Consider the following 23,818-nt stretch of genomic DNA (forward strand, 5'->3'; position numbering starts at 1 on the left):
AATTTATTCTAGAGATTACAACTTCCTTTCAATCTCGAACTTTTTTCTTAATAAAAATGACGCTTTTTAACTTTTTTTTTTTGCCCAATTTTTTTTTACATATAAAAATTGTTACATAAATTAATATGTAAATGTTAAACAAACGTCTTCGTTGTTTTGTTCCAGAAGGAAAATGTAGTATTGGCGCAGGACCACAAGGGGACGCCAGTGCGTCAAATTCAATTGTTGAACATCAACGCAGTGACACACACACAAAACTTTTTCCCAGTCTTGACTGATCGATTATCGCGTTCTTCCTTTTCTTTGGACTTGTGTATTAACCTTTTTTTTTTTTTTTAAATATTTCTTAATCGTATTGAATGTAAGTAAATAAAAAAAATAAAACAAAAAAGTGAAGCAGAGTGTCATAAAAGCCATTTTAATCTCTCTGTCGGTCTCATAAATAACACTGAACAAAGCATCACGCAGTTCATAAATATCCGCGTATGTTTGCGCTGTACTGTGTGTGTGTATGTATATATATATACATATATATATATGCACTGTTAAATTGTCTGTGTATAAGAAAATACAGCATGTGTGTACAGTAATGCACTTAATACCGACCACGGAAGCGTCGACTTCCCTTTGCATCACTAATTTCATCGCTTTCACCCAGCTCCAAAAGTTTTTTTTGCGTAAATACTACCAAAAATCACACATCGGCAAATAGTCTGCACTTGTCAATAAAAAAAAAAAAAAAAGTCATTAATACATTTTGTTTTCTTTTTATATTTAGTGTGTGCTGCTCACAAATTGTTGCGACATCACGCAGCTCATTAATATTCATGAGGCGGCAGGATGCAAACAAGGCAAACGCTGTAACGCAAAATCGGGAATGTGGGCGCCCTCTCTAATTCGCATTATCAAATTAATGTTATGGTTTTTTTTTTTTTGCATTGGGCTAAGCAAATTTTATTGCTAAAGTCAAGACCGAAAGGGGCCCCCTTCAACCAGCCAGCAATCAAATAAATAAAAAGCACAAAAGTAAAAGATGGATATCTCATGTAGGAGCCCTTGTGTGTCTTCCACAACACAGACAAAATACTCAATTAAAAAATAATAATTAAAAAAAAAAAGCTTATTTGCACATTCATCGTTTCTTTTTTTGTCCATGTTGATTGTCAGCTTGTCGTCAGGAAAGTACCACAAAAATAAAATAAAACAAAAGATGTAGTTTTTCAGGTAAGTGCAAACTAGTGTCCAGTATTTTTTTTCCAAAGAAGCAATATTAGGGTGCAACTGAAATTGAACTTAAAAAGAACACAAATGTCACAGAATTCATTGGGATTTGGAGATTAAAGTCATTTTTTTTCTCTAATTAAAAAGTCAACGTTTGTATAAACTTTCTTCTCAAAATTCTACGATTTTTTTTCCCCAATGTAGCTTTAAGCTATGATCGCAATTCAATGGGATTTCTTTCCCCGCGCATACATTTACGATATCCTCACAATACTTCAACTTTGTCAACGTGAACATTTATTTTTGTAATGAACCTGTCCTTGTGAATTGACAACTTTATTCTGGCACTATCTTTTTTTAATTACACTATATATATATAATAGGAATAATAATATTGCAGTTTAGCTAGGCCCATACAATTGTTTCATAAAACGACAATTCGGAGTATAAAATTTTTCACGTCAAATTACAATTTAATCGTCGGAAATAATGACTTTTGTCCGGTTAAATTCATAACTTCCTCTCGTAATATTCACAACTTCATAACATGTAAACTTACATATTTATTCTGGTACTAATTCAGTTTAGCTAGGCCCCTAAATGAGTGTCATAAAATGACAAATTATGACGACTTTTTTCACCCAATTTCTAACTTTATTCTCAGGATTTTACAAACTTTGCTCTTGTAAGTTTACAACGTTATTCTCCTAATATTAGGACTTTTGACTTTATTCGTGTAATATTACAACTCGTCTTCGTAAATGTATGACCACGTAGCAATGCTGGTGTACAGTAGCTAAGACTCAGAAATCTCTCACCTAAATTTACAACTTTCAAAATTCTTGTCATGGAACTTTTTTTCATCATAAATTTCTAAATTTGCCCCCCCACACACAAAGTTATATGACTTTATTCTCTCATTCACAACTATGTCCTACGACTTTATTCTCGTATAATTTCATGATGGCACTAACACGCCTTCCAAGTTTCCAGTCGCTTGATGTTATTTATAAAAGAACTAAACAAGGAAATAATGGAACGTAAAAAACATCAAAAGCTCCTCTACGCTTCATTGTGTATTTTTAGTTTCGTTTCCGACATTCTCGCCAACATTCGGGGATGAACCGCACTCTTACGTTAAAATTTTTTTTTAAAAAAAAGGACATGAATCTCATCGTAGAAATTAACCACGTGAAATTAAATCCACGTTTTTAACGTTAATTGACCGGAAAGGTTTCTCTTTGCACATTTCCAACATTCCTGAGTTTTCTGTCTGAACCAATCGGAGAGAGTCACCATCCCAAAAGTAAGACATGTAACTAAAATGGATTCAATTACAAAATACCAAAATATGAACAATGCCCTTATTATTAGTGTCATTATTATTAATATTAACATTATTATTACATTTTGTTTCACGGTGACGACACAAAGCGAACCCGACGTCGTAGGAAAGAAGGTGCATAGGTGGCCATTCGTTTGACACTAAAAACAACATTCAACGTGTTATTTCATTGACATCTCTTAGGGTCCCTTCATCTTGAATCCCCCAAAAATAATATTTAACGTACCATTTCTTCCTGCGGGGGCAAAGTCCAACGCTATTGGTCCGTGTTGGCGGCGCCCAAGGTCACACCACGTTGACGATGGCCGCCGTCCGCTTGCCGCAGTACGTGAATCCGTCGTGGTTGGCGGCGGCGGCGGCGGACGACGACGAGGAGTAGGACGACGAAGACAAGCCGTTCATGCGCGACGATCGTAACTCCATCTGGCAGGCGGCGATGGCGGCGTTGAGCTCCACCTGAGCGCGGTGCACCACGTAGAACATCAGGCCGATGCTGATCACGATCTGCAAATGTAAAGTAAAAGGACCCGCTCGACTCTTGTACTTAGGTCAAAGTAAAAAAACAAAAAAAAGACAGACTGAAATGTACTTCGAAACAAAAGTAAAAGTGAGGTTTTTTTTTTCTTCCTCTCTCTCAGTGTAGCGCCTATGGCAACAGAAAGCCTGCTAGAACACCTGAAGTTTATTTGGGGTTAATCAAGAGGCACTTTGAACGGTTGATTGGTTAATATTGAACATGGCCACATCCCCAGTTACAAAAGGGTGTGCACACTTGTGCAACTACATTCTTTCACTTTATTAAAGTTATTTATTTTTATTTCCCTCTAAAGTCTCAAAAACCGGCCATTTGGACAGGGGTGTGTAGATTTTTTTACCACCACTGTACAATACCCGTTTCGTATATGTACAACTATTTTTGTAATATTGCAATAATTTTAATCTCATAATATTATAGGCTAGTTAAGTCGATTTTCTTTGTAATATTATGACTTTTTTCATCATAAATGTACATCTTGATTCCTGGAATATTACATTTTTAAAAATGTTTATCCTTAAAAAAAAAACAGCTTTATTTTCACATGATTGCTCATCTTGCGTCACATTCCAACAAATACATTTCTCATGGTAAATTTGCATTTTTTTTTTTTTTTTTTTTTTTTTTAACCATAATGAGACTTCACACCTCGTGACGACTTTATTCTGGAAACATGACCATAAAAATACAAAACAAACAGACGTACTGCACATTTGGCAGGTGAGAATCTTTCTTTAGGAGGCGCGAGGACCAGAACAAAGGAAACGTTTGTGACATTCACGGCGCATGAGATAACGAGACGTGTTTTCCGACCGCCAGGTGTGGTCCAACATTGCTGGAAGGATATATTTAAAGAGGCAAAGTTTCCCCACGCAATTAAAATAAAAATCAGTGAGTAGGTGAATTCACAAATCCACAACCACGGGTATACAGGGGGGCACTGTACATAGATAAAAAAAAAAAATTGGGAAAAAAATCATGAAATATTTCATTCTGTGTAGTGAATCTATACAATAAATGCATTTAAAATTTTGAATTGATTCCTGAAAACAATTACGCTTTCAATGCTATTCTAATTTATTGAGCTGCTTCTCTACAGAAATTATCGATGCTTATCTCCATTAGCCCGTCTATGGCGTTTCACATATTTTCGTATTATGCTAGCGAACTTTTATTATTATATGGTTTGGTTGAACATATTTTTAATTCTCTTTTGTGTGATGTGTCAGTTTACAGTAAACTTCGACTGGGAGCGACAAACACTTTGAAGCGAGCACGCTCGGCCTCTTTCTCGGGAGAACCGTCCGTGTAAGCAAGTCTTCTTTAAGAGACTGTGGTTTCACAGTGTGCGACTGACCTGCAGACCGAAGACGAAGTAGCCGCTGACGCTCTGCTCGGCGATGACGTCCTCCATGGTGCGCAGCGTGCTGCCCAGGTAGGAGTTGAGCAGCTGGGTGGGCAGCAGGCCCACCGAGGACGCCACCAGGTAGTTTGGCAAGGACACGTCTGTGATCTGGAAAGCACACGAAGAACGACAACCCAAACAAGCGGGACGTGATCACAAGCTTGCCCGTTTAGCACTTGAATTTCACAGCAATCGGATGAACACCCGAGCAGTTGTGCATTAAAGTACAAAGGCGGTCGTGAACCAATCCAAATTCGCTTTGACTCTAAACGGCCATAATGGCGACATAACAGGTAGTAACCAACACTGTTGACTTCCTAACGTCTACACACTATCTACAACTGTTTTTTCCACTCGGCCAGCTTGTCCGTGAAATTCCGGTTTGTGAAGCACTGTAATGACTAACAGATGCCAGTAGATGGCGCCGTTGAGTCGCTTCGGATTTGAGATCAGCACAGCTTTTAGGCGGTGCATCTTGACCGGTCACGTCTGGTACGAGTTAAAAGAAATGTCAAACAAGGCACCTCGAACCTGAACGGAGTAGGAATACGAAGGGTGTACACAAGCGCACGTGTCGCGATCGTGAGAAAAGGTGACAGTTGATGGAGCGAATGAGGAACGCCACGGAAAAAAAAGCCAAAATAGTGGAATATCAAAAAGGTAGCATCTGGTCTCTGATGACGTGTCGGCTAAAGTCCAGCTTGCATCGGAGTCGAAGTCGAGCCGAGAGCGGGGGACTTGATGAAGTGATGACATAAGTGTGTTTGTGTGTTTGTGTGTGCGTGACCTTGGACTGCACTGCGGCTGATAGCAGCGTGCAGGCGCCACGCGACCGCCCCGAGACGCCCCGATGTGCCAAAGCGCATTTATTCTCTTGTCGTCAGGCACGCCGATGCATGCGTGCCAGCGAGGATTCTTCCTCATCTTCTTTTCTTTTGTTTTCAAACTTTCCCCGCGTTCAAACGGGTCTTTCTCGAAAGTTGAGCAAACAATGTTGACGTGTGGGAGACGGAATGCAAAACTGGTTTTAAAACGTTCTCATTGTGCGATTCTCGCAGTCGGGTAATGATGTCTTGTTCGACATAAAAGAATGTTCATGTTGGGGTGATTATAGCGTGCTTGCACTATTAAGTTAATTAGCTTGAAGATAACCAATTACGCTAATATCAATGTTGACATCAACTTTGAGCTATATTCCACGTTATGGCAATTCCCGCTTGTCACTGGGGCTCATTGGGGCAAATTCCCTAATCTCAGGAAGCCCCGTCCGATTTTGTGTCAACTGGTGAAATTGATGTCAGGGGCTGAATTTTTTTTTCTTCCAACTTTACAAATGCTCAAAATTAACTTTGCCGCCATGCTCTGCTAATATTTTGACAAATTTAGTCTCGCCCATCTGTCAAGGATAAGTACTTCATTTTGGCAAATTCCCTAGTTGGAATATGTTAGCAACTGGGAATTTGCCCCAAATGGCTGCTTCAAGCTAAACGTTGAATTTCAGGCATGGGTCCTTGAGACTTTTCCATACGTCCCGTCGGGATAGAAATGTCCACCCAATTTTGTGTCAATTGCTGAAACTGGAGTCTGGGGCAAATTGTGTTTCAAATTTTCCAAATCCTCCAAGTGATCTTTGATGCCGTACGCCGCCAACATTAGATGGGCAAAGAAAAAAAAAAAAAAAAAAAAAAACTCTTTGCAATTTAGCTTCGCCCATCTGTCCCGGAGTCCTGTGGCTCAATTGTTGGAATTCCCTAGCAGAAGTCGGGAATTCACCCAAAATGGCTTCTTGAACCAAAATGGCTCAGCTTTTTGTCATTCTCAGGCAATGTTATCATTTTGATTGATTGTGTAAACATGTTTTTGTTTGTTTGTTTGTTTGTTTTTGTGCCGCTTCTGCCGTTGTGAGCTGCGTACCAACCTTTTGACTTGGATCGACAACTCACCGGCGGTGATAAAAATGACGGCGACGAGTAGAAGCTAAGTAGGCGGAATGAAAAAACATCTGCTCGCCAGAACTGCGACGTGGAATACTCCAGCGATGTCGTGCGTTGCCAGTGAGTGAGGGAGCAGAGCGGACGAACAAGTCTTCCTTGTGCGCCTTAGTACAATTGCGGACGGCGTGTGATTACTGGGACGAGTGAGTCGCTAGCACGCGCACGCTGCGTTCGCTGCTGCCCCGAAGCTGCTCGACTCCTTGCCGCCACGAGCGCCGAATGCCTTTCACGCTCGCCACTTCTGGACGTTTCTTGCCCTGGATTCATTCGCTTCATCCCAGATTTGTTCCCAAAGCTACAAAAGGGAATGGGTGGGGGCTGGGGGGGGGGGTAAACTTTACAGCCATTATGAACACTAATTATCTCTAACGGCAATAAATGATTTACTGGACAACTACATCCCCCTAATGACTTCCAATTAAAAAAAATAAAAACTACATTGGTTTCCTGTGTACACTCGCAAAGCAAAACACTCAAGTCATCTTTCCCCGTCCAGGCCGCTACAAAACGGAACAATGGGTTTTGCCAATATTGTGTCAGCCACTGGAATGACTAACAGATCCCCGCAAATGGCGGCGCCGCATCGCTTGGGCTTTTAGTTCAGCACAGCCTTTGAGTTGAAGATCAAGATTAGGGGGCAATTTTGGCAAAACCAAAACATCTTATACTGCTGATTACTGTAAAACGGGAAAAAAAAAAAAAAAAAAAAAAGCGAGAAACAAACTTTTTTCTCGTGAAAAATGAGAGCCTACACTTTCTTTTGCTAGGTTGGGTGCTTATATTGTCACAGATCACAATATTCTGTGGGTCCTGAAAAATGGGTCAAAATCCTCTAAACCGGCAAGCAGTATCTATCTCTCTCTCTCCGGTATCTTGTGGCCCGTTAGTTGCGACTGTCTTGACTTTTAAAAAACAAACCAAAAAAAAGGGCAAATGAAAGGCAAGTACATAAGCGTGCTGCTGTACATTGCGCTGAAATCGGAGACGGCGATGACAGCAGCAGTCCTCCTCTGGAGGCTTCTGGCTACTCAAACTCTTCACTCGCTCCCGTTTACCGACACATCGGAGGAACGCGAAACTGACGGCTTTTGACCTTCTGGACTGGAAGCGATCAGTGAGTGTACATTCATCACGTGGTGTGCGAAGGTCAGGAGCAGGGCTGCGCTTCAACGTGATGCCAGAGCGATCGTATACGGAATAAGAGAATGAAGTCATTCTGGCTCCTTTCTCGAAGTGGTACAACTCACTACGATGATCGTATGTACTACTGCCGCCTCGTAAACATTTAAGTTCGCGTGGAATTAAGACATGATGCTCGTGGAGTTGCGACTCGGTTTTTGAAAGCGTTGGATTTAGGGCTGGACGATATGGCCTTAAAATAAAGTGAAAGCAAAGTGAGAAGCGCGTCGGGGCGTCGTCGGGTTACTCACGGAGAAAACGGCATTTTGGAGTCCAAAGGGAATGGGGGTGAGTCTCGCTAAGGCCACAACTTTGAGTCCGCTGCCCCCCTCCACCACGCGGATGACGGCGCTCAGCCGCTCGCTGCCGCCCACCTTGCGCAGCACCCAGTCCGTCAGCAGCCGCTTGCACACCAGGTGCGCCACGAAAGTGCCGACGAGGACGCCCACCATGACCAGCCCCACGCCCGGCACGAAGCCGTACAGGTAGCCGGCCGCCACGTTGAGCAGGATGTAGCCCCAGCCGCACGGGAAGGACACTCCGATGAAGCCCACCACGAAGAGCAGCGCCCCCGCCAGGCTGTCCAGGCCCTCGGTCCACAGCAGGAGGTCCTTGAGGTGCTGGCGGACCAGCGCCACCGAGGAGAAGCACAGGCCGGCGAGCATGCACGCCAGGAGGGCACTTTTCAGGCAGAAGGGGGTGACAAAGCACGGGTGCCGCGACTCGACGCCGACCTCGCCCGCCGCCTCGGGGTCACCGTCCGTGTCCCCCACGCACGCCAGCAGGTCCATCTTGTCGGACTCGTCTCCGCCGCCGCTCCTGTGCAGCCAGCGGTTGAGCTGGATGTGTGCCCTCCCGGCTGCGTGCTTGGCGAGTTTGGCGAGCAGCTGTGCGCCCTGGGGGGCCGCCGACAGCGACATGCTTGGCCCTCCTACCGGAAGGGGGCGCGGTGCTTACGTCACACCTTTTCACCAACCGGCTCGGCTTTCCTTCATACTGGACGCAAAGTGGAATTCGCCGACATCATTTGCGGAAAACGCGAAACATGAATCGTCCTGCTTTTTTTAAAACAAACAAAACAAAAATATATATATATATAGTTTATCTCAGGTGCAGGCGGTGGCGAAAGTGACGTCATCGCGTCGCCCAGCTCCGCGGCTCGTACACCTTTGCGGGATCATGGCACGGTCACTGGGCGGCAGACGGTAACCAAAGAAGTGAGGGGGGCCGGGGGGGAAATAAAAAATAAAAAAAAAAAGTGGAGAAACTTATCAGGCAACACTCACCCCGTCCTGTGTTCAATCAAAGCACGGCTAGCGGCTAGCTGGCTCGCCACCGTCTCATTCCGTTTTCGTCAAAATGCCCCTCAAATACTACCAAACACGCTCTTTACAGCTCGCTTACATTTCTGTCGTCCACATAAGAGCGCAATTCGCCGCTGCTGCTGCTGCTTGTTGTTCTTGCTCCAAGTGCCAGTAAGCGGTGCTGTTTTGTGCCCCAGACGCCAAGCAAGTAGCTACTCAAGCCCACGTGACCTGCCCCAGCCTCCTCTTCTCGGTTCTCCGGGCCAGGCGAGCCAATCACAGCGATCCCGTCGGGCATCGCGAGACCTGTCCACGACGCGTTATCCTCGCGTCTCGTTCACCTGTCAACTTTACTGCTGCCACATAAGCAGAATGAACGCGCTTATGTTTTTTATTTAACGCTCGTAACGCCATAAATGACATACTTTGCGTTACTATGAATATGTATTTACGACGTTTAGCTTTTATCCCCAACCTAGCCTTCAGTACAGTACAGTATTTAGCATGCTTCTTGAACACACTAAGTAAATAGAATTGTATTACATAACTCTTTATATTTACTCTCGTTATCTAAGAACTAAATAGCAACGTTATCATTTTATGTGCTATCGCGGATTAATTATTATGGTTTTTTTTATGTTGATAAGCTCCTTTGCATTAAGCATTTTGTTTTCCTTACGCCCAAACGCAATGTTAATGTTCAAAATGGATAATGTTACAGTGGCTCACAAAAAAAATGTGTATATATATATATATATATATATATATATATATATATATATACATTCGGAATTAAACCTCTCTCGTTTGTGATAAATACTAAGTCTTACTACATTACTGTATTTTAATGTTGGTCATTACTGTGGTACAGTGAAAAAGGTTTGAAAAAAAATGGATGAATGGAGCTATGTGTACTATCGCAAACATCCGCTAGATGGGGCTATTGTACAGTTTAATCACCTAATCCCCACTGCGCAAACATTTATTATAAATTTGGAGTCGTGTTTCTGAGTTTCTTTGTGTTTTTATCAGATGAACCAAGGTTTTCTTTCAAAAGAAAATTGCAATGTTGGTCATTAGGAGCCCTCTCGGCCACCGTAGCAAAAAGTTTTACACTAACCCAAGGGATTTTGAGCAAGAAAAAATGTCCAAAAAATGAAATAAACCAGTGAAAAGAACAATAATATGAATTATGAATACCTAGTACCTCATCTGTGAACGTAGCAAGAGAGAGAAAAAAAAAAGCATAAAGTGGAGTTTGTCAGAAAATCGTCGACATAAACAATAAAGACCATAAAAGTGTGTCTAAAAATATTCAATTAGTCAACATTTCATCGGATTCCACAGATTTCGCAGCAACAAGCTGCCGCTTTTCCATCAAGCTAGCATGAGATAACCGGATATTTGAATGTACTGCTTTCAAAATACAAGATATTTTCACCTTTAACGGTTGCCAATTGGGACGGCTCCTCTTGAAAACGTACAACTAATAAACTCTTAGATGTTTTGACCTGAATTATCTTGATAAACCGGCCTAAATAGCTCATTTGGCCTCGGTTGAGTTCCTTGTTCATGGCTAAAATGAGAACATTTATCCGAAACGGAAGTGGTGTTGTGTTATTTCCGGCCACTTGACGATTTGCAGAGCGGTCGCTTGTGACCGGCGACAAACACAACGACGAGCAGAGCACAGCTTCATTCACTCACTCACGTTCAAAAGGGGGAAAAAAAACAAACAATATTTGATCATTTAATGATGGATTGCTCAGAGGAAGTGGCAACTGTGTGCGAGGAGCCTGGCGTCCAAGCGGACCTGAAAAAGGGAATGTCCATTTTCATTGATGTAAGTAGAATATTCCTTACTTAGATATTTTTTTTTCCCAAATGCCTTGTAGACAACCATAGAACGAACCAAACAAAACACAATGAATGTCAAAATAATAATAAAAAAGATCATTATTTTTAGCTATGTTGTTGTTGAGTTGAAATTTAATAATTTGGTTGCCTGCAATTAAAACAAATATTACATGAAAGGTAAAAAAAAAAAAGAAAAAAAAAAGACATTAAAATCATACTTACTATGCCCACCTTAGGATATTTGCATGACTCCATAAGTGTGTGTTGTGCGTGTGTGTGTATTGTGTGTGTGTGTGTGTGTTCGGATTAGGGCCAATTTGGGCGAATGCCATGGTCGGCTCTTCAAACCAAAATGGCTGACTTCTTGTTCGAGTTCGGGCACAGGCCCTTGAGACTTTTTTGTGTGTCTTATCACGATAGACAATTCCGCCGAATTTCGTGACGATCGGTGAAACTGTCGTCGAGGGAATTTCTTTTTATTTCAAATGGGTGTCGAAAATACATAAGTGTAAGTTAGCTACTGTACGTGAACCACTACACTACCAATAGCCCACCAAATGTGTTTTTGTAAACATCCAATAGAAAGTTAGAAAGTGATCATTAGCGAGGCGACAGGTCATTGAGCAGGAATTGAGTGTCAATTGATCCCGAGGCAGCAAAGTGAAAGTCAGCTGCGTGAACCACTACACTACCAATAGCCCACCAAATGTGTTTTTGTAAACATCCAATAGAAAGTTAGAAAGTGATCATTAGCGAGGCGACAGGTCATTGAGCAGGAATTGAGTGTCAATTGATCCCGAGGCAGCAAAGTGAAAGTCAGCTGCGTGAACCACTACACTACCAATAGCCCACCAAATGTGTTTTTGTAAACATCCAATAGAAAGTTAGAAAGTGATCATTAGCGAGGCGACAGGTCATTGAGCAGGAATTGAGTGTCAATTGATCCCGAGGCAGCAAAGTGAAAGTCAGCTGCGTGAACCACTACACTACCAATAGCCCACCAAATGTGTTTTTGTAAACATCCAATAGAAAGTTAGAAAGTGATCATTAGCGAGGCGACAGGTCATTGAGCAGGAATTGAGTGTCAATTGATCCCGAGCCAGCAAAGTGAAAGTCAGCTGCGTGAACCACTACACTACCAATAGCCCACCAAATGTGTTTTTGTAAACATCCAATAGAAAGTTAGAAAGTGATCATTAGCGAGGCGACAGGTCATTGAGCAGGAATTGAGTGTCAATTGATCCCGAGCCAGCAAAGTGAAAGTCAGCTGCGTGAACCACTACACTACCAATAGCCCACCAAATGTGTTTTTGTAAACATCCAATAGAAAGTTAGAAAGTGATCATTAGCGAGGCGACAGGTCATTGAGCAGGAATTGAGTGTCAATTGATCCCGAGCCAGCAAAGTGAAAGTCAGCTGCGTGAACCACTACACTACCAATAGCCCACCAAATGTGTTTTTGTAAACATCCAATAGAAAGTTAGAAAGTGATCATTAGCGAGGCGACAGGTCATTGAGCAGGAATTGAGTGTCAATTGATCCCGAGCCAGCAAAGTGAAAGTCAGCTGCGTGAACCACTACACTACCAATAGCCCACCAAATGTGTTTTTGTAAACATCCAATAGAAAGTTAGAAAGTGATCATTAGCGAGGCGACAGGTCATTGAGCAGGAATTGAGTGTCAATTAATCCCGAGGCAGCAAAGTGAAAGTCAGCTGCGTGAACCACTACACTACCAATAGCCCACCAAATGTGTTTTTGTAAACATCCAATAGAAAGTTAGAAAGTGATCATTAGCGAGGCGACAGGTCATTGAGCAGGAATTGAGTGTCAATTGATCCCGAGCCAGCAAAGTGAAAGTCAGCTGCGTGAACCACTACACTACCAATAGCCCACCAAATGTGTTTTTGTAAACATCCAATAGAAAGTTAGAAAGTGATCATTAGCGAGGCGACAGGTCATTGAGCAGGAATTGAGTGTCAATTAATCCCGAGGCAGCAAAGTGAAAGTCAGCTGCGTGAACCACTACACTACCAATAGCCCACCAAATGTGTTTTTGTAAACATCCAATAGAAAGTTAGAAAGTGATCATTAGCGAGGCGACAGGTCATTGAGCAGGAATTGAGTGTCAATTGATCCCGAGGCAGCAAAGTGAAAGTCAGCTGCGTGAACCACTACACTACCAATAGCCCACCAAACTCACTGTATGTGTTTTTGTCAACTTTGAAGACAAGTTAGCGACTGATCACCAGTCAAGTCACAGGAGGATTGGGGAGGGGGCATGACGTCGATATGGGATGGAAAATTATCCCACCCTAGCTGAATAGCAGTTTTTTATTTTATTTATTTTTTAACCTGTGGCCGATGAGCGAGCGTCACCGGAGCGGGCGACGTCATTTTCCCGACGGAGTGACTGATGTGTTCAAAGGCGACGTGGTCATCCCGCTTTCATCTCCAATGTGGGACACCGCCATCAATAATTGAATAATGCGCCGCTTTGGGCGTGTGATCGATGACACACACACACACACACGACTTTCATGATTTGTCACCAGTTTTTTTGTTCTTTGTGTCTTGCAGATTTTGCGACGTGCGGATAAAAATGGTAAATATCTTTTTCCCGACACCTCTTCTTGGTCTCGTGTTCTTCTTGTTCTTGTGGCGAGAGCGACATTCTGATCGTGATTCCCCGCTGATAGTCGGTTTCCATGGAGACAGCAAAGTGACCAGACCCATCGGCGGGGAGCTTTTCATCAAGAAAGATTGGCAAATAGTTCGGAGCCTTACAAGTGCGGGGCGTGCAGGCTTCGGAACGGCGTCGCTGTCCCTAAAACATACAGAGAGAGAGAAAAAAAACTTTAAATTAAAGATATATATATACACTATAAAAATAAAAATATTTGTCAATACCAAACATTAAAAAATTCAATACATAATTACAAATAAAAAGGAAAATGGACAAGGAGCTGGAGCTGCCCGAGGACGTCGTTGTCGTCGTTTTGTTTCGTTTCTCTTCACGTTCTAAAATCGCCATTTGTGCCCGTCCCACAGGGCGCTGCGTGTTAATTGTCGCCTTCGAGGGTGTAAAACGGACTGCTTCCTTTATTAGGAAATGATCATGTGTGATAAACAAGGCGCTTTTCTTTTGCCATAGCTTTTTATATATAATACAGAGCGCCGATCGAAATGCAAAATTGTGCGTGTGACTAACTCATGAAGTCCAGAAGACGGCGCTGTTTACGACATGTGCTTTCATACAGACCAGTGAAATCATGCGTGTAAATTAATTCACCATATAAGACGCAAGGTGCTTTTTTTCTTCCTTTGTATATTTTGTATATTGTTAGCCAAATTGTTTTTTTTTTTTAATTTTCGCAAATTATGGCCACAATATGCTAACAATATGCCTTTTATATTTAATACAAAACATCAATTAAATTGCAAAATCATATGTGTGAAAAACTAACGTTTAATACAAAAACAAACATTACAAATATGCACAATAGAGCAACACGCACAGGCGCATATTCTTTATCCTCTGCATAGAACGACTAATATTGCTGCAGCTTACTGCGGAGTTGTGACCGTCTCCATGTTTATCCGTTCACATGTATTAGACTGTCGAAGGCAGAGCAGCGATTGAATATTGTTCTCCGTCCCCAGACGACGGCAAGCTGTCCTTCGACGAGTTCAAGGCCTATTTCTCCGACGGCGTCCTGACGCCAGAGGAACTCAAGGAGCTCTTCCACGCCATCGACACCCACCACACAGAGTGAGTCGCCGTCATCAGTCCAGCGCACCTTTGAGCACTGCGGGGAGGGGGTGGGGGGGATAAAAAAAATACAAAATCAAGCAGGCTCAATCAGAAAGCTTGAACTGAATCTTTCAATCACAAGTACGCCAGCTCGCATGAAATATTCAGAGGCGTCAGGAGAAAACGGGCGCGCGAACGAACCTCTCCGGTAGTTATTATTACCTCCACCAAGAAGGGAGCTTGTGTTTTGGTGTGTGTGGTTGTGCGCTTGTTGGCGTGCGACTTCCCGTCTGCATTTTTTCGATTTTTAATAATGGGTGCGAGGTATGGGTTCAAATATTGTCAGATAAGTGAAGTGTTATGTGCTACCTCAACTCACAAGTGACCGGACTTACGCGCTTTTCGAGATACAAGCCGTCCAAAGTCTTACGAAAGTCCGCTAGCTTCAGGATAACGCGTAATGCGAAACGCCTTAGATGGGCTAACAAAACTAGCACTGATATCAAGGTAGTTATTATCCCTTTAAACAGCTTTTTTTTTTTAACAAAAGCCGTAGCAACACACGCAGTCAGACAAGATAACATTTCTCACAGTCATAGATTCTTTATTCTCTGCAAAAATGACTTTTATAACTGCAACTTACGGAGCAGTCGTGACCGTCTTCTTCATGTCGATATCATATATCTCCTATACTGCCCCCTCGTGGCCAAGGTACACACACCAGAAGGCGCAACACAATGCCCGTTGAATTATTATGACTTCTTTATGACTTCATTTGATTTGATGATTGTTTTTTTAGTTGCATTTATTTAAATTCGATTTTGGTAGTTTTTGAAATGGACATTTTCTAGGAACTGTGCGTGTGCCGCCGTGATTCCTTCAAACGGCGTCTGTGTGTGTGTGTTTTTTTTTTGCGCCGCAGCAACGTGGACACAGATGAACTCTGTGGTAAGTTAACCTGATTTTATATTTGTCTTATTTTTTGTCTTATCACGTCCAAACGCGACTAGACAAAGTCGGCCGGGGAGCGCGCGGCTGAAACGATGCGACGGTCCGTGCGTGGCCGACCGAGGTCCTCGAAGGCTGCGCCGCTGACGCTATTTCCAACCAGCACCTGCAGCCAGCGTGTCACAATCGTGGACATCAAAAGACTGACTTTTTCTTGGTTTTCTTTTCTTTTAAGAGTACTTCTCGCAGCACCTCGGGGAATACAAGAACGTCCTGGCCGCTTTGGAGGACCTCAACGTGTCCGTACTAAAGGCCATGGACAAGACCAAGAAGGTGGGGGGGGTTGAGCTTCAAACACAAATTGGGCAGCCAAAAAGCTTGTCTCGCTAACTGAAGTATGAACTATATTCGTAAATGAAGTGGGAACCATTTTCGGTAACCAGAGTGGGAACCAGATTTGGTCATTTAACCATATTTAGGAACTGAAGTGGGAAACATTTTTGGTAACCAAAGAGTGAACCATATTTGATAACTTAAGTGGGAACCTTATTTGGTAACTGAAGTGGGAACCATATTTGGTAACACAACTGGGAACTATATTTGGTAACCTGAGTGAGAACCATGCATACTAACTGAAGTGGGGAACCATTTTTTATAACTGAAGTGGGAAACAATATTTGATATTATTAAGTGTTTCGTTCCATAAGTGATGTGGGGAACCATTTAAGGTTATCTACTGTAAGTGGGAACCATTTTTGGTAACTGAAGTAGGAAGTAATATTTAGTAGTAGGCTCCAAAATGTGATTGTTCAGCAGTGCTGTGTGAGATCATGTTTACGTTCCGTGTGAGTTTGTGTGTGTGTGTGTGTCGGTGTTGTGCATTCAAACGGCGTCATGCTGCATTTGTGTTAAGTGTATTTGGGGTTCGTATATGTGCATTCCTGCGCGAGCGCGTGGGCGCTGGAAGAAGATGTAAAGCGGCAATATGTTCAACACGCACGCACGTGTAAGCACGCCCACTCTATCGACACGCATGCACAGCAATACTTGGCTACCACGTGTCAAGTTGAGCTTCTTACACATTAAAAAAAAGTAACACCACTATACAAGACTAATCATCAATACTAGGCAAATTTTTTTTTTTAGCTTACTAAATATGGTTCCCACTTAAGTAAACAAAGGTGGTTCTCACTGACTTCATAGTTCCCGGATAGGATACCAAATACCTAAGTTAGCAACAGAGTTCCCACTGCAGTTACCTAATATGGTTCCCACCAAAGTCAACAAATACTTGGGTTACTCCATTAAGTCCCCCTCGAGTTACAATATGTGCTTCCCACTTAAGGTACCAAATTTGATTCGCACTTAAGTGACTGAATATGGTTCCCACTTAAGTTACCACATGTGATTCCAACTCAGTTTACCAAATGTGGCCCTCACCTAGGTAACCAAATGTGGTTCCCGCTTATGTTACCAATCGTTTTAAAATGATTATTTTTATGCACCAAATATTGTTACCTGCTTCAGTTACCACAAATGGTTCCCAAGTAGTCTGCAGATATCACGATTGAGATATCAGAGCTCCTTCAGACGCTAAATGCGTCGCCGATTTCATCCCGGCATCTGGACTCTCATGAAACTTAATGAATTCCGATCCCGTGGGCTTGACTTTAATGAGACGCTGAGTGACTGGGAGTCGGCGTGTCAAACGCCCGTCCTCCCTTGCGCTCATTATTGTATTGCTAATTATTGTTTTGGTTGTTTTTTTTTGTTCTCCTTGTGATTGACAGGATTATCAGGAGTCCACCCACCTGGAACAGTTTGTGACTCGCTTCCTGCTGAAGGAGACAACCAATCAGCTGCAGTCGCTCCAGAGCTCGCTGGAGTGCGCCATGGAGACCACGGCGGAGCAGACGCGCCGAGAAAAGTGAGCACCTCGTTATTCAACATGTGACCTCCTGCGGGGAGAATGCGTGAGGTCCTTTGAAATGGAGAGAAGTAAAACATGAAGGTCGGCGCGGTATCGAGCGACACGTTCGCTAAAACTGTTGCCATGGCAGCAGATCCCAGCTCATCTCTTCAAGGGCCGCAGTTGTTGATAAGTGAACCACTAAATCTTCATTTAGATGCAACCAAACACTCTAATCATTTATGGTTCCCACTAAGTGCTCCAAAAAATAGAATTGAGTTCATTTAAGGTACTAAATATGGTTACGACAACTTAAAATTTATAGTTCCCAAATAGGTTACTTAATATAGTTCTCACCTTGGCTACCAAATATGGTTCCCACTTAAGCTAACACGAATGGTTCTCATTTAATTTAGCAATGTGGTTACCACTGTAGTTCTCAAGTATGGTTCCCGCTGGAGGTATCAAATATGCTTCCCACTAATTACCAAATTTGGTTCCCACTTCAGTTACAAAATATTGTTACCACTTAAATCATAGTTCTCAATTAAGCTACCATATATAGTCCCCGCCTAAGCAGCCAAACACGGTTCACACTTCAGCAAAGACAAATGGTTCACACTTCAGTTACCCAATGTGAGTCCCACTTCTGTTACCAAAAAGGGCTCTCAATTTGGTGTACAAAAATGGTTGCCACTACAGTTACCAAATATGATTCCCGTTTTGGCTGCCAAATATGGTTCCCATTTCGGTTACCAAATATGGTTACCACTCAAGTTACCAAATATGGTTTCCACTTGTGCTACCAAAAATGGTTCCCACTCACTGTAAGTTACACAATATGGTTCTGACTTTAATTAACTAAATTGAGTATCCACTTCAGTTACCAAATTTGGTTCCCAGTTAAGTTACCGCTATGTTTCCCACTTTAGTTACAGTACCAGTACAGTTCCTACTTCAGTTAACAAATACTTGGACTTAATAATACCAAATATTGTTTCCCACTTCAGTGATCAAAAATGTTTCCTATTTCAATCTGGTAAAATGGTTCCCCACTTCAGTTATGTTTCAATGCCTGATGAGTGGCTGAAGGCAGCGCGTTTGACGTATGATGGCTCCACATCACTTCACCACGTCCTGCTCCTTTTCTCGCCGTCACCGCTCACATCTCCTCTCAGTTTCGCTCTCATGTCACCGTGAGGGTCCCCGCCCCCCCGAGCTGCGTCCCTTCTTCCTCGAGCATTTCTTGGCCCTCTTCTCGGAACTGGGTGAAAATTCCCCCTTGGCGAGTCCGAATGCGACAGCTGTGTACTTGTGAGAGGACACCAGTAGCTGTAAATTGCTTTCCGCGGTCAGTTTGAGACGTGTGATGAATCTAACATCCAAAACCTCTTTGTTGCTTTTAGCTTTTTTTTTTTTTTTTTTACTTAAGCTTAAAGCGGGTCTGAGTCTCGCTTGGATCTCAAGTCTTCGGGCAATTAAAGCTTGTCGCCTGGAATAAGACGGCGTGGGCGGACAAACGGGGCCATTAGCACCTCCGCCCGTGCTCAACCGCCGCTGAGACTCGCTTGTCGCCGGCTAATGAATTCATCATAACACCGTTTTTGACAGTGTTTACGTTATAAAATAAAGGAACACACTTGGGGGTGAATGTTGATCACGAAAAAAGCTGTTTGTCCCTACAGACAAGGTCCAGCCAAGCCGGAGGTTTTGTCAATCCAGTGGTCGGGCCGTCGCTCCAACCGGAGACTCCAGAGGAACAACAGCCTGTCCCCCAACAACCCCATCATGAGTCTCGTGAACTCAGGTGAGGCCACGCTCTCCACCTCTTTAGGTACACAATTAGATACTTTACAATAGACTAACTAGCAGATCCGAGCTGGACCTAATCCAGAAGATGTGCTTGCAGTTGGGGACCAAAGCTGGACCCTTTCCAGCAGGCACCAGACCTAGACATCATATACAGTAGAAGACATACTAAAGATGTCTCATCAATATTTGGTATGTAGAATACATGCGAGCAGAGGGTTACCTGATCCGGAAGAGATCCATGCAGGCAACTAGTACCTGATTCTGAACAGGTGCAAGAAACCAGCTTCCAGACCTGAATCCAATCTAGAAGAAGTACTCGCAGGAAGCCACAATAGTTGGACCTGATTGGGGGAAAAAAGATGCTAGGAGAATCCTACCCAGTCTAGAAAAGAGCTTAGCAGGTGGCTACACAATCTAGAAAGAATTCGAGCAGGTGGTTGCCTGATTCAGAAAAAGTTCAAGAATGTGGCTACCAGACCTGGACCCCATGCAGAAGAGGTGCTTTCAGGCATCTATCGGATCCAGAAGAGATGATGGCAGATGGCTTCTAGAGTTGTACCTGATTGCGTAGAGCTACTCATAGACAGCTACCCAATCTAGAAAAGACTGTGACTGACAGGTGACTGTCTGATCCAGAAGAGGTGCAAGAAAGTGGCTACCGGACCTGGAACCAATGTAGAAGAGGTGTTTGCAGGCTGCGACTGGAACCAGAAGAACTGGAAGCACGTGGCTCCCTGAGGTGGACCCGATTGAGAAGAGATGCCCGTGGGCGGTTACTAGAGCTGCACCTGATCTAGAAACGCGGTTCTACCACAGCTGGACACCATCTAAAAGAGATTCTAGAGACAATCCAGAAGAGGTGCTAGCAGGCAGCCAGTTGATCCAGAAGAGATGCGAGCAGGGGGGCGACTAGAGCTGCACATGATCCAGAGAAGCTAGCAGAGAAATAATCAGTGGTCCATATATGTCGCCGAAGTGGAATCTTTTCGTCCCGTCTCGTTTCCATGCTTTTTTTTTCCCCCAGCAGGTGTTTATGAGGAGGAGAGCCACTGGACGGTTCAGGTGAACAGGCTGCAGAAGCTCATCGACCGCCTGGAACGGAAGGTCCTTCTTCCTTCTTCCTCCTTACTGGACCATCGCTCCCTTTTTTGGGTTTTATTCCCTGTTTGTGTCTGTAGCCGCCAGTTACGGCATGTGCACGTTCGGAACAACGCGAACAAATGACAAACGCCCATGTAGACAACGCATGTATACATGTCCATAAAATAGGCGGGAAATATGAAAAAATTGTTTTTAGAAATGTGCTCTAAAAACAATAGAAATCAATTGAAATGGAAGAGAAAGGGCGGTGAGAGAAATCAAATACAATTTTACACGATAAAATAACAAAATTACAAAAATCGAATATAGTAACAATTAACAAAATAAAATAAGGTGAAATTTAGCTCATCAAAATTAAAAAATGCTCATTTTTTATATAAGTTACTATTGATACAAATAGGTTCATATATATAAATGTAAAACATACAAATATAAGTAATAAATAAATATTAAACATTTAGAAATAAAATGTCAACATGAATACAAATAACTTACTATAAAAATGGTAAAATGTAAATATTTGTATTGTATTTATTTAAAAGAATAATTTCATATAAAAATACTATAGAAGTTACTATTAATATATAAGAATTGCTGTATATAAGTTAATTTTGATATAAATTATTATATTATAATCGTAGAAAATATATTTTAAAAAAACAATTTGAAAATAAAATATAATTGTATTCTAAACCTAATTTTAAAATACAAATTATTTCATTGTATATATGTATATCATATATAAACCTGTATATATATATTTTTTTATTTTTTTATTTTTTCATCTTTTATTGGCAGGAGATTCGTCTGGAGCCCGTTGAAGACGCCGTCCCGGAGAGCAAGCTGGTGCGTTTTCGCAACATTTTCATCCTCGTGGCTGCTTCTCGACTCGTGTGATGATGAGGATGATGATGTGTGGTTGTCACGGCGACCATACTGTCTTGAACACAATGTCGCGGTGGTGTGTGCGCGTGCGTGTGTGTGTGTGGACAGCACATTCTAATCGTGCAGAGGCAGCTTACCGTGCTGGAGGACGAGCTGGAGGAGTTCCGCGTGGCGCTCAGAAACTACATGGAGGCTGCCACCACGCAGACCGGATGTCTACAGTCAGTACACGCACACACACATTGTCCAATGTGTGGATGGATGAGTAGATGATAGATACGTTGGTCGATGGACGGACGGATAGACGGACGGAATGATGGATGGATGGGCAGGTGGATGGATGGACAGCTTGGTAGCTAGGTCTGAAGATGGTGGATGGGTGAATGAATCAGCGGGGGGTGGATACGAATGACAGATCCGATCCTCAATCGACGGTTGGCGGAAGAATCGTACGACAGCATGTCAGCGTAATGCACGAAAGCGCTCACGACGAGTGGAGCTCGACAACCATTAACGTGTTGACACTCGTTGGCCCGACGTCGCCCCATCCCTCCCTCCCTCCTTCTGTGTGTCCGCTGTCACTTCGAGTTTGGACAAGGGGCCGCAGCCTCCGGCGTCCTCCGACATTTCACGCAAAACGCTGCAACGCGTTCACGCTTGAGAAAGGCGTGACGTCAGCATGTTTGGGGATGTGATGTAACGTGCTTGATGATGATGAAGATGATGATGCTGCTGAATGTTGACACACGATGTTGAGACTGCCGGATGACGACAACGCGCACGCCTCGTTTGTTTCTGCAGCGTGGCCCTTCAGCGGCTGGCTAACGAGTCGCGCTTCATCCTCTACGAATTCTGGGAGCACAACAGTGTGTGGAAGAAGTAAGTGGCCACGCCTCCTCCCCCCCCCCCCCCCCCTCCTGCGTATACGCTGCGACCTTTGACCTTTCATCGGAAAAACGCGAGGCCAAAACACAACAGCTTTGACGGCGAGGTAACCGCGTGAACTGACGGGGGCCGGATGTCGAATGTCTTTGCCGCCATCTAGTGGCAGAAAGTCTGAAGCTCATGCCTAAAACTCATAAGTGCCACTGTGCGGTTTAGTGTCTGCAGATATAGACGAGGCATCATTCTCTCTCTGATCTGCACCATCTTTTCGTCTAGTCACCTGCAGAGCAACTACAGCAAGACCTTCCAGAGGGCCAACGTGGACTTCCTGGAGACGCCCGAGACCGTCACCACCATGCTGCTCCCCGGTACCGATCACGTCGCCTCATTTCATTCGACCCATATTGTCAGGTCGCATTTTGAAGTCGAGTCTGTGAATGGATGCGTGCCATGTCCTTTCTCCAATATTTTGGGGGTCATTTTCAAATTGTCCTCATTGTCCTTCAAAATTTGAAAATGTCCATCAAAGTTTTACATTTTTTGGTTTCATATTATTGTAATGTATTTATTATTTGTAAATGTATTATTGAATTGTTTTTTGTTAATTAACCAGTGAAATAGCTTAAATAATTATACATTTCCCAAACGATTTACGTCTCATGACCTTTTTCAGTTATTGAGCAGCAGTTTTACTGGATATTTTTTATTATTTTATTGAATTTGTAGTCATTTATTGACTTTTTATTAGTCATTGTTATTCAGTTACATTTTCATTTACTTAATAGCATTTTTAATGAATTGCCATTTTGATTACTTTGTGTCTTATTTGCTCTCTTATTTATCGAATTTTACACTCAATATACCTTTCTATTTTAGATCAAAATTATATTTTTATACAAACACAAATATGTAATGATTTATATATTTTGCAATGACATTTCTGTCTGTTTCAGCTTCATGGTGGGTCCTCAACAACAACTGAGAGCAGCCCGTCACTCACAATTGGTGCACAGACACACACACACACAGCGTATGACGTCATAATGATTAGCATAATTAATTACTTCCACGGTTTCTTCTTTGTATGAAATATGTAGCTGCATTTTAGCCAGCGTGTGTGTGTGTGTGTGTTTATGTGTGCTGATGATACCCTAAAAAAAACAAAAAAACAAAAACAATGACCTCTTGACGTTCTAGTGATCTGACGTCATTGCACCTTGGGCACGAGTTTCAGACATTGTAGCAGCATATAATTATATGAAATACATTATTCCAACACATCACTGCGTTTTTTTGTGCGTATATACCGTTAATAAATCTTGAAAAACGTCAAATAAAAAAAAGAAAGGCTATATTGTTGTGTAGGTCGTGTGTTGTTTCTTTTATTGTCGAACTTCAAGTGGATGCATTTGTCCCCATCTGGTGACAGATAGTCGTACTGCAGGTTATTTTCACCATTTTAATTCTCATTTTAATATTTTCACCATTTAAAAAAAAACAAAACGTGAAACAAAAATATTTAAAAAAAAAAAAGGAAAAAATATTGGATCAAAGTATACCATTTGATTCTAAAACTTAAAAAATCTGGACAAACGATTCAACCGAAAATACAAAAACAAAAAATACAAACAGACATGCAAAAACTGGGGAAAAAACATGAAAAACTTAAAATTTAAAAACAGTAA

At 42.6% G+C, this 23,818-nt stretch overlaps 2 protein-coding genes across 7 annotated transcripts; one reads left to right on the forward strand and one right to left on the reverse strand.

Moving 5' to 3' along the window:
- Window positions 1-402: 402 nt before the first annotated feature.
- tmem64 (transmembrane protein 64) lies at window positions 403-9,220 on the reverse strand. Of its 4 annotated transcripts, none has more exons than XM_061759277.1 (4): window positions 8,966-9,220; window positions 7,931-8,675; window positions 4,459-4,614; window positions 403-3,070 (listed from the first exon to the last, which is right to left on the reverse strand). In XM_061759277.1, the coding sequence occupies exons 2-4, from the start codon at window positions 8,597-8,599 to the stop codon at window positions 2,852-2,854; spliced, it is 1,044 nt and encodes a 347-aa protein (XP_061615261.1). In that variant the 5' UTR covers window positions 8,600-8,675; window positions 8,966-9,220; the 3' UTR covers window positions 403-2,851. The 4 variants fall into 4 exon arrangements, with proteins under 4 accessions (XP_061615261.1, XP_061615260.1, XP_061615262.1 ...); XM_061759276.1 differs by having other exon boundaries at window positions 7,931-8,870; XM_061759278.1 differs by having other exon boundaries at window positions 7,931-8,870; window positions 9,084-9,214.
- Window positions 7,637-23,485, forward strand: necab1 (N-terminal EF-hand calcium binding protein 1). Of its 3 annotated transcripts, none has more exons than XM_061759275.1 (13): window positions 7,637-7,757; window positions 13,420-13,444; window positions 14,503-14,611; window positions 15,516-15,541; window positions 15,777-15,874; window positions 17,332-17,468; window positions 19,136-19,257; window positions 20,287-20,366; window positions 21,162-21,209; window positions 21,357-21,469; window positions 22,050-22,127; window positions 22,410-22,501; window positions 23,087-23,485. In XM_061759275.1, exons 1-13 carry the CDS (start codon window positions 7,752-7,754, stop codon window positions 23,113-23,115), a joined length of 963 nt encoding a protein of 320 aa, XP_061615259.1. In that variant the 5' UTR covers window positions 7,637-7,751; the 3' UTR covers window positions 23,116-23,485. The 3 variants fall into 3 exon arrangements, with proteins under 3 accessions (XP_061615259.1, XP_061615257.1, XP_061615258.1); XM_061759273.1 differs by lacking the exon at window positions 7,637-7,757 and adding an exon at window positions 9,757-10,826; XM_061759274.1 differs by lacking the exon at window positions 7,637-7,757 and adding an exon at window positions 9,760-10,826 and having other exon boundaries at window positions 20,290-20,366.
- Window positions 23,486-23,818: the final 333 nt, after the last annotated feature.

The sequence above is a fragment of the Phyllopteryx taeniolatus genome, chromosome 21 (assembly GCF_024500385.1).
Source record: "Phyllopteryx taeniolatus isolate TA_2022b chromosome 21, UOR_Ptae_1.2, whole genome shotgun sequence".
Classification (NCBI taxonomy): domain Eukaryota; kingdom Metazoa; phylum Chordata; class Actinopteri; order Syngnathiformes; family Syngnathidae; genus Phyllopteryx; species Phyllopteryx taeniolatus.

Coding starts and splice junctions, on each gene's coding strand:
- tmem64 (XM_061759277.1), bottom strand. CDS start 8,599: ATGTCGCTGTCGGCGGCCCCCCAGGGCGCACAGCTGCTCGCCAAACTC. Junction 4,615..7,930: donor TCCAAAATGCCGTTTTCTCC/GTGAGTAACCCG, acceptor TGTGCTTTCCAG/ATCACAGACGTGTCCTTGCC. Junction 3,071..4,458: donor ACTTCGTCTTCGGTCTGCAG/GTCAGTCGCACA, acceptor TTACATTTGCAG/ATCGTGATCAGCATCGGCCT.
- necab1 (XM_061759273.1), top strand. CDS start 10,737: ATGATGGATTGCTCAGAGGAAGTGGCAACTGTGTGCGAGGAGCCTGGC. Junction 13,445..14,502: donor GCGACGTGCGGATAAAAATG/GTAAATATCTTT, acceptor CTCCGTCCCCAG/ACGACGGCAAGCTGTCCTTC. Junction 19,258..20,286: donor CATGAGTCTCGTGAACTCAG/GTGAGGCCACGC, acceptor TTTTTCCCCCAG/CAGGTGTTTATGAGGAGGAG.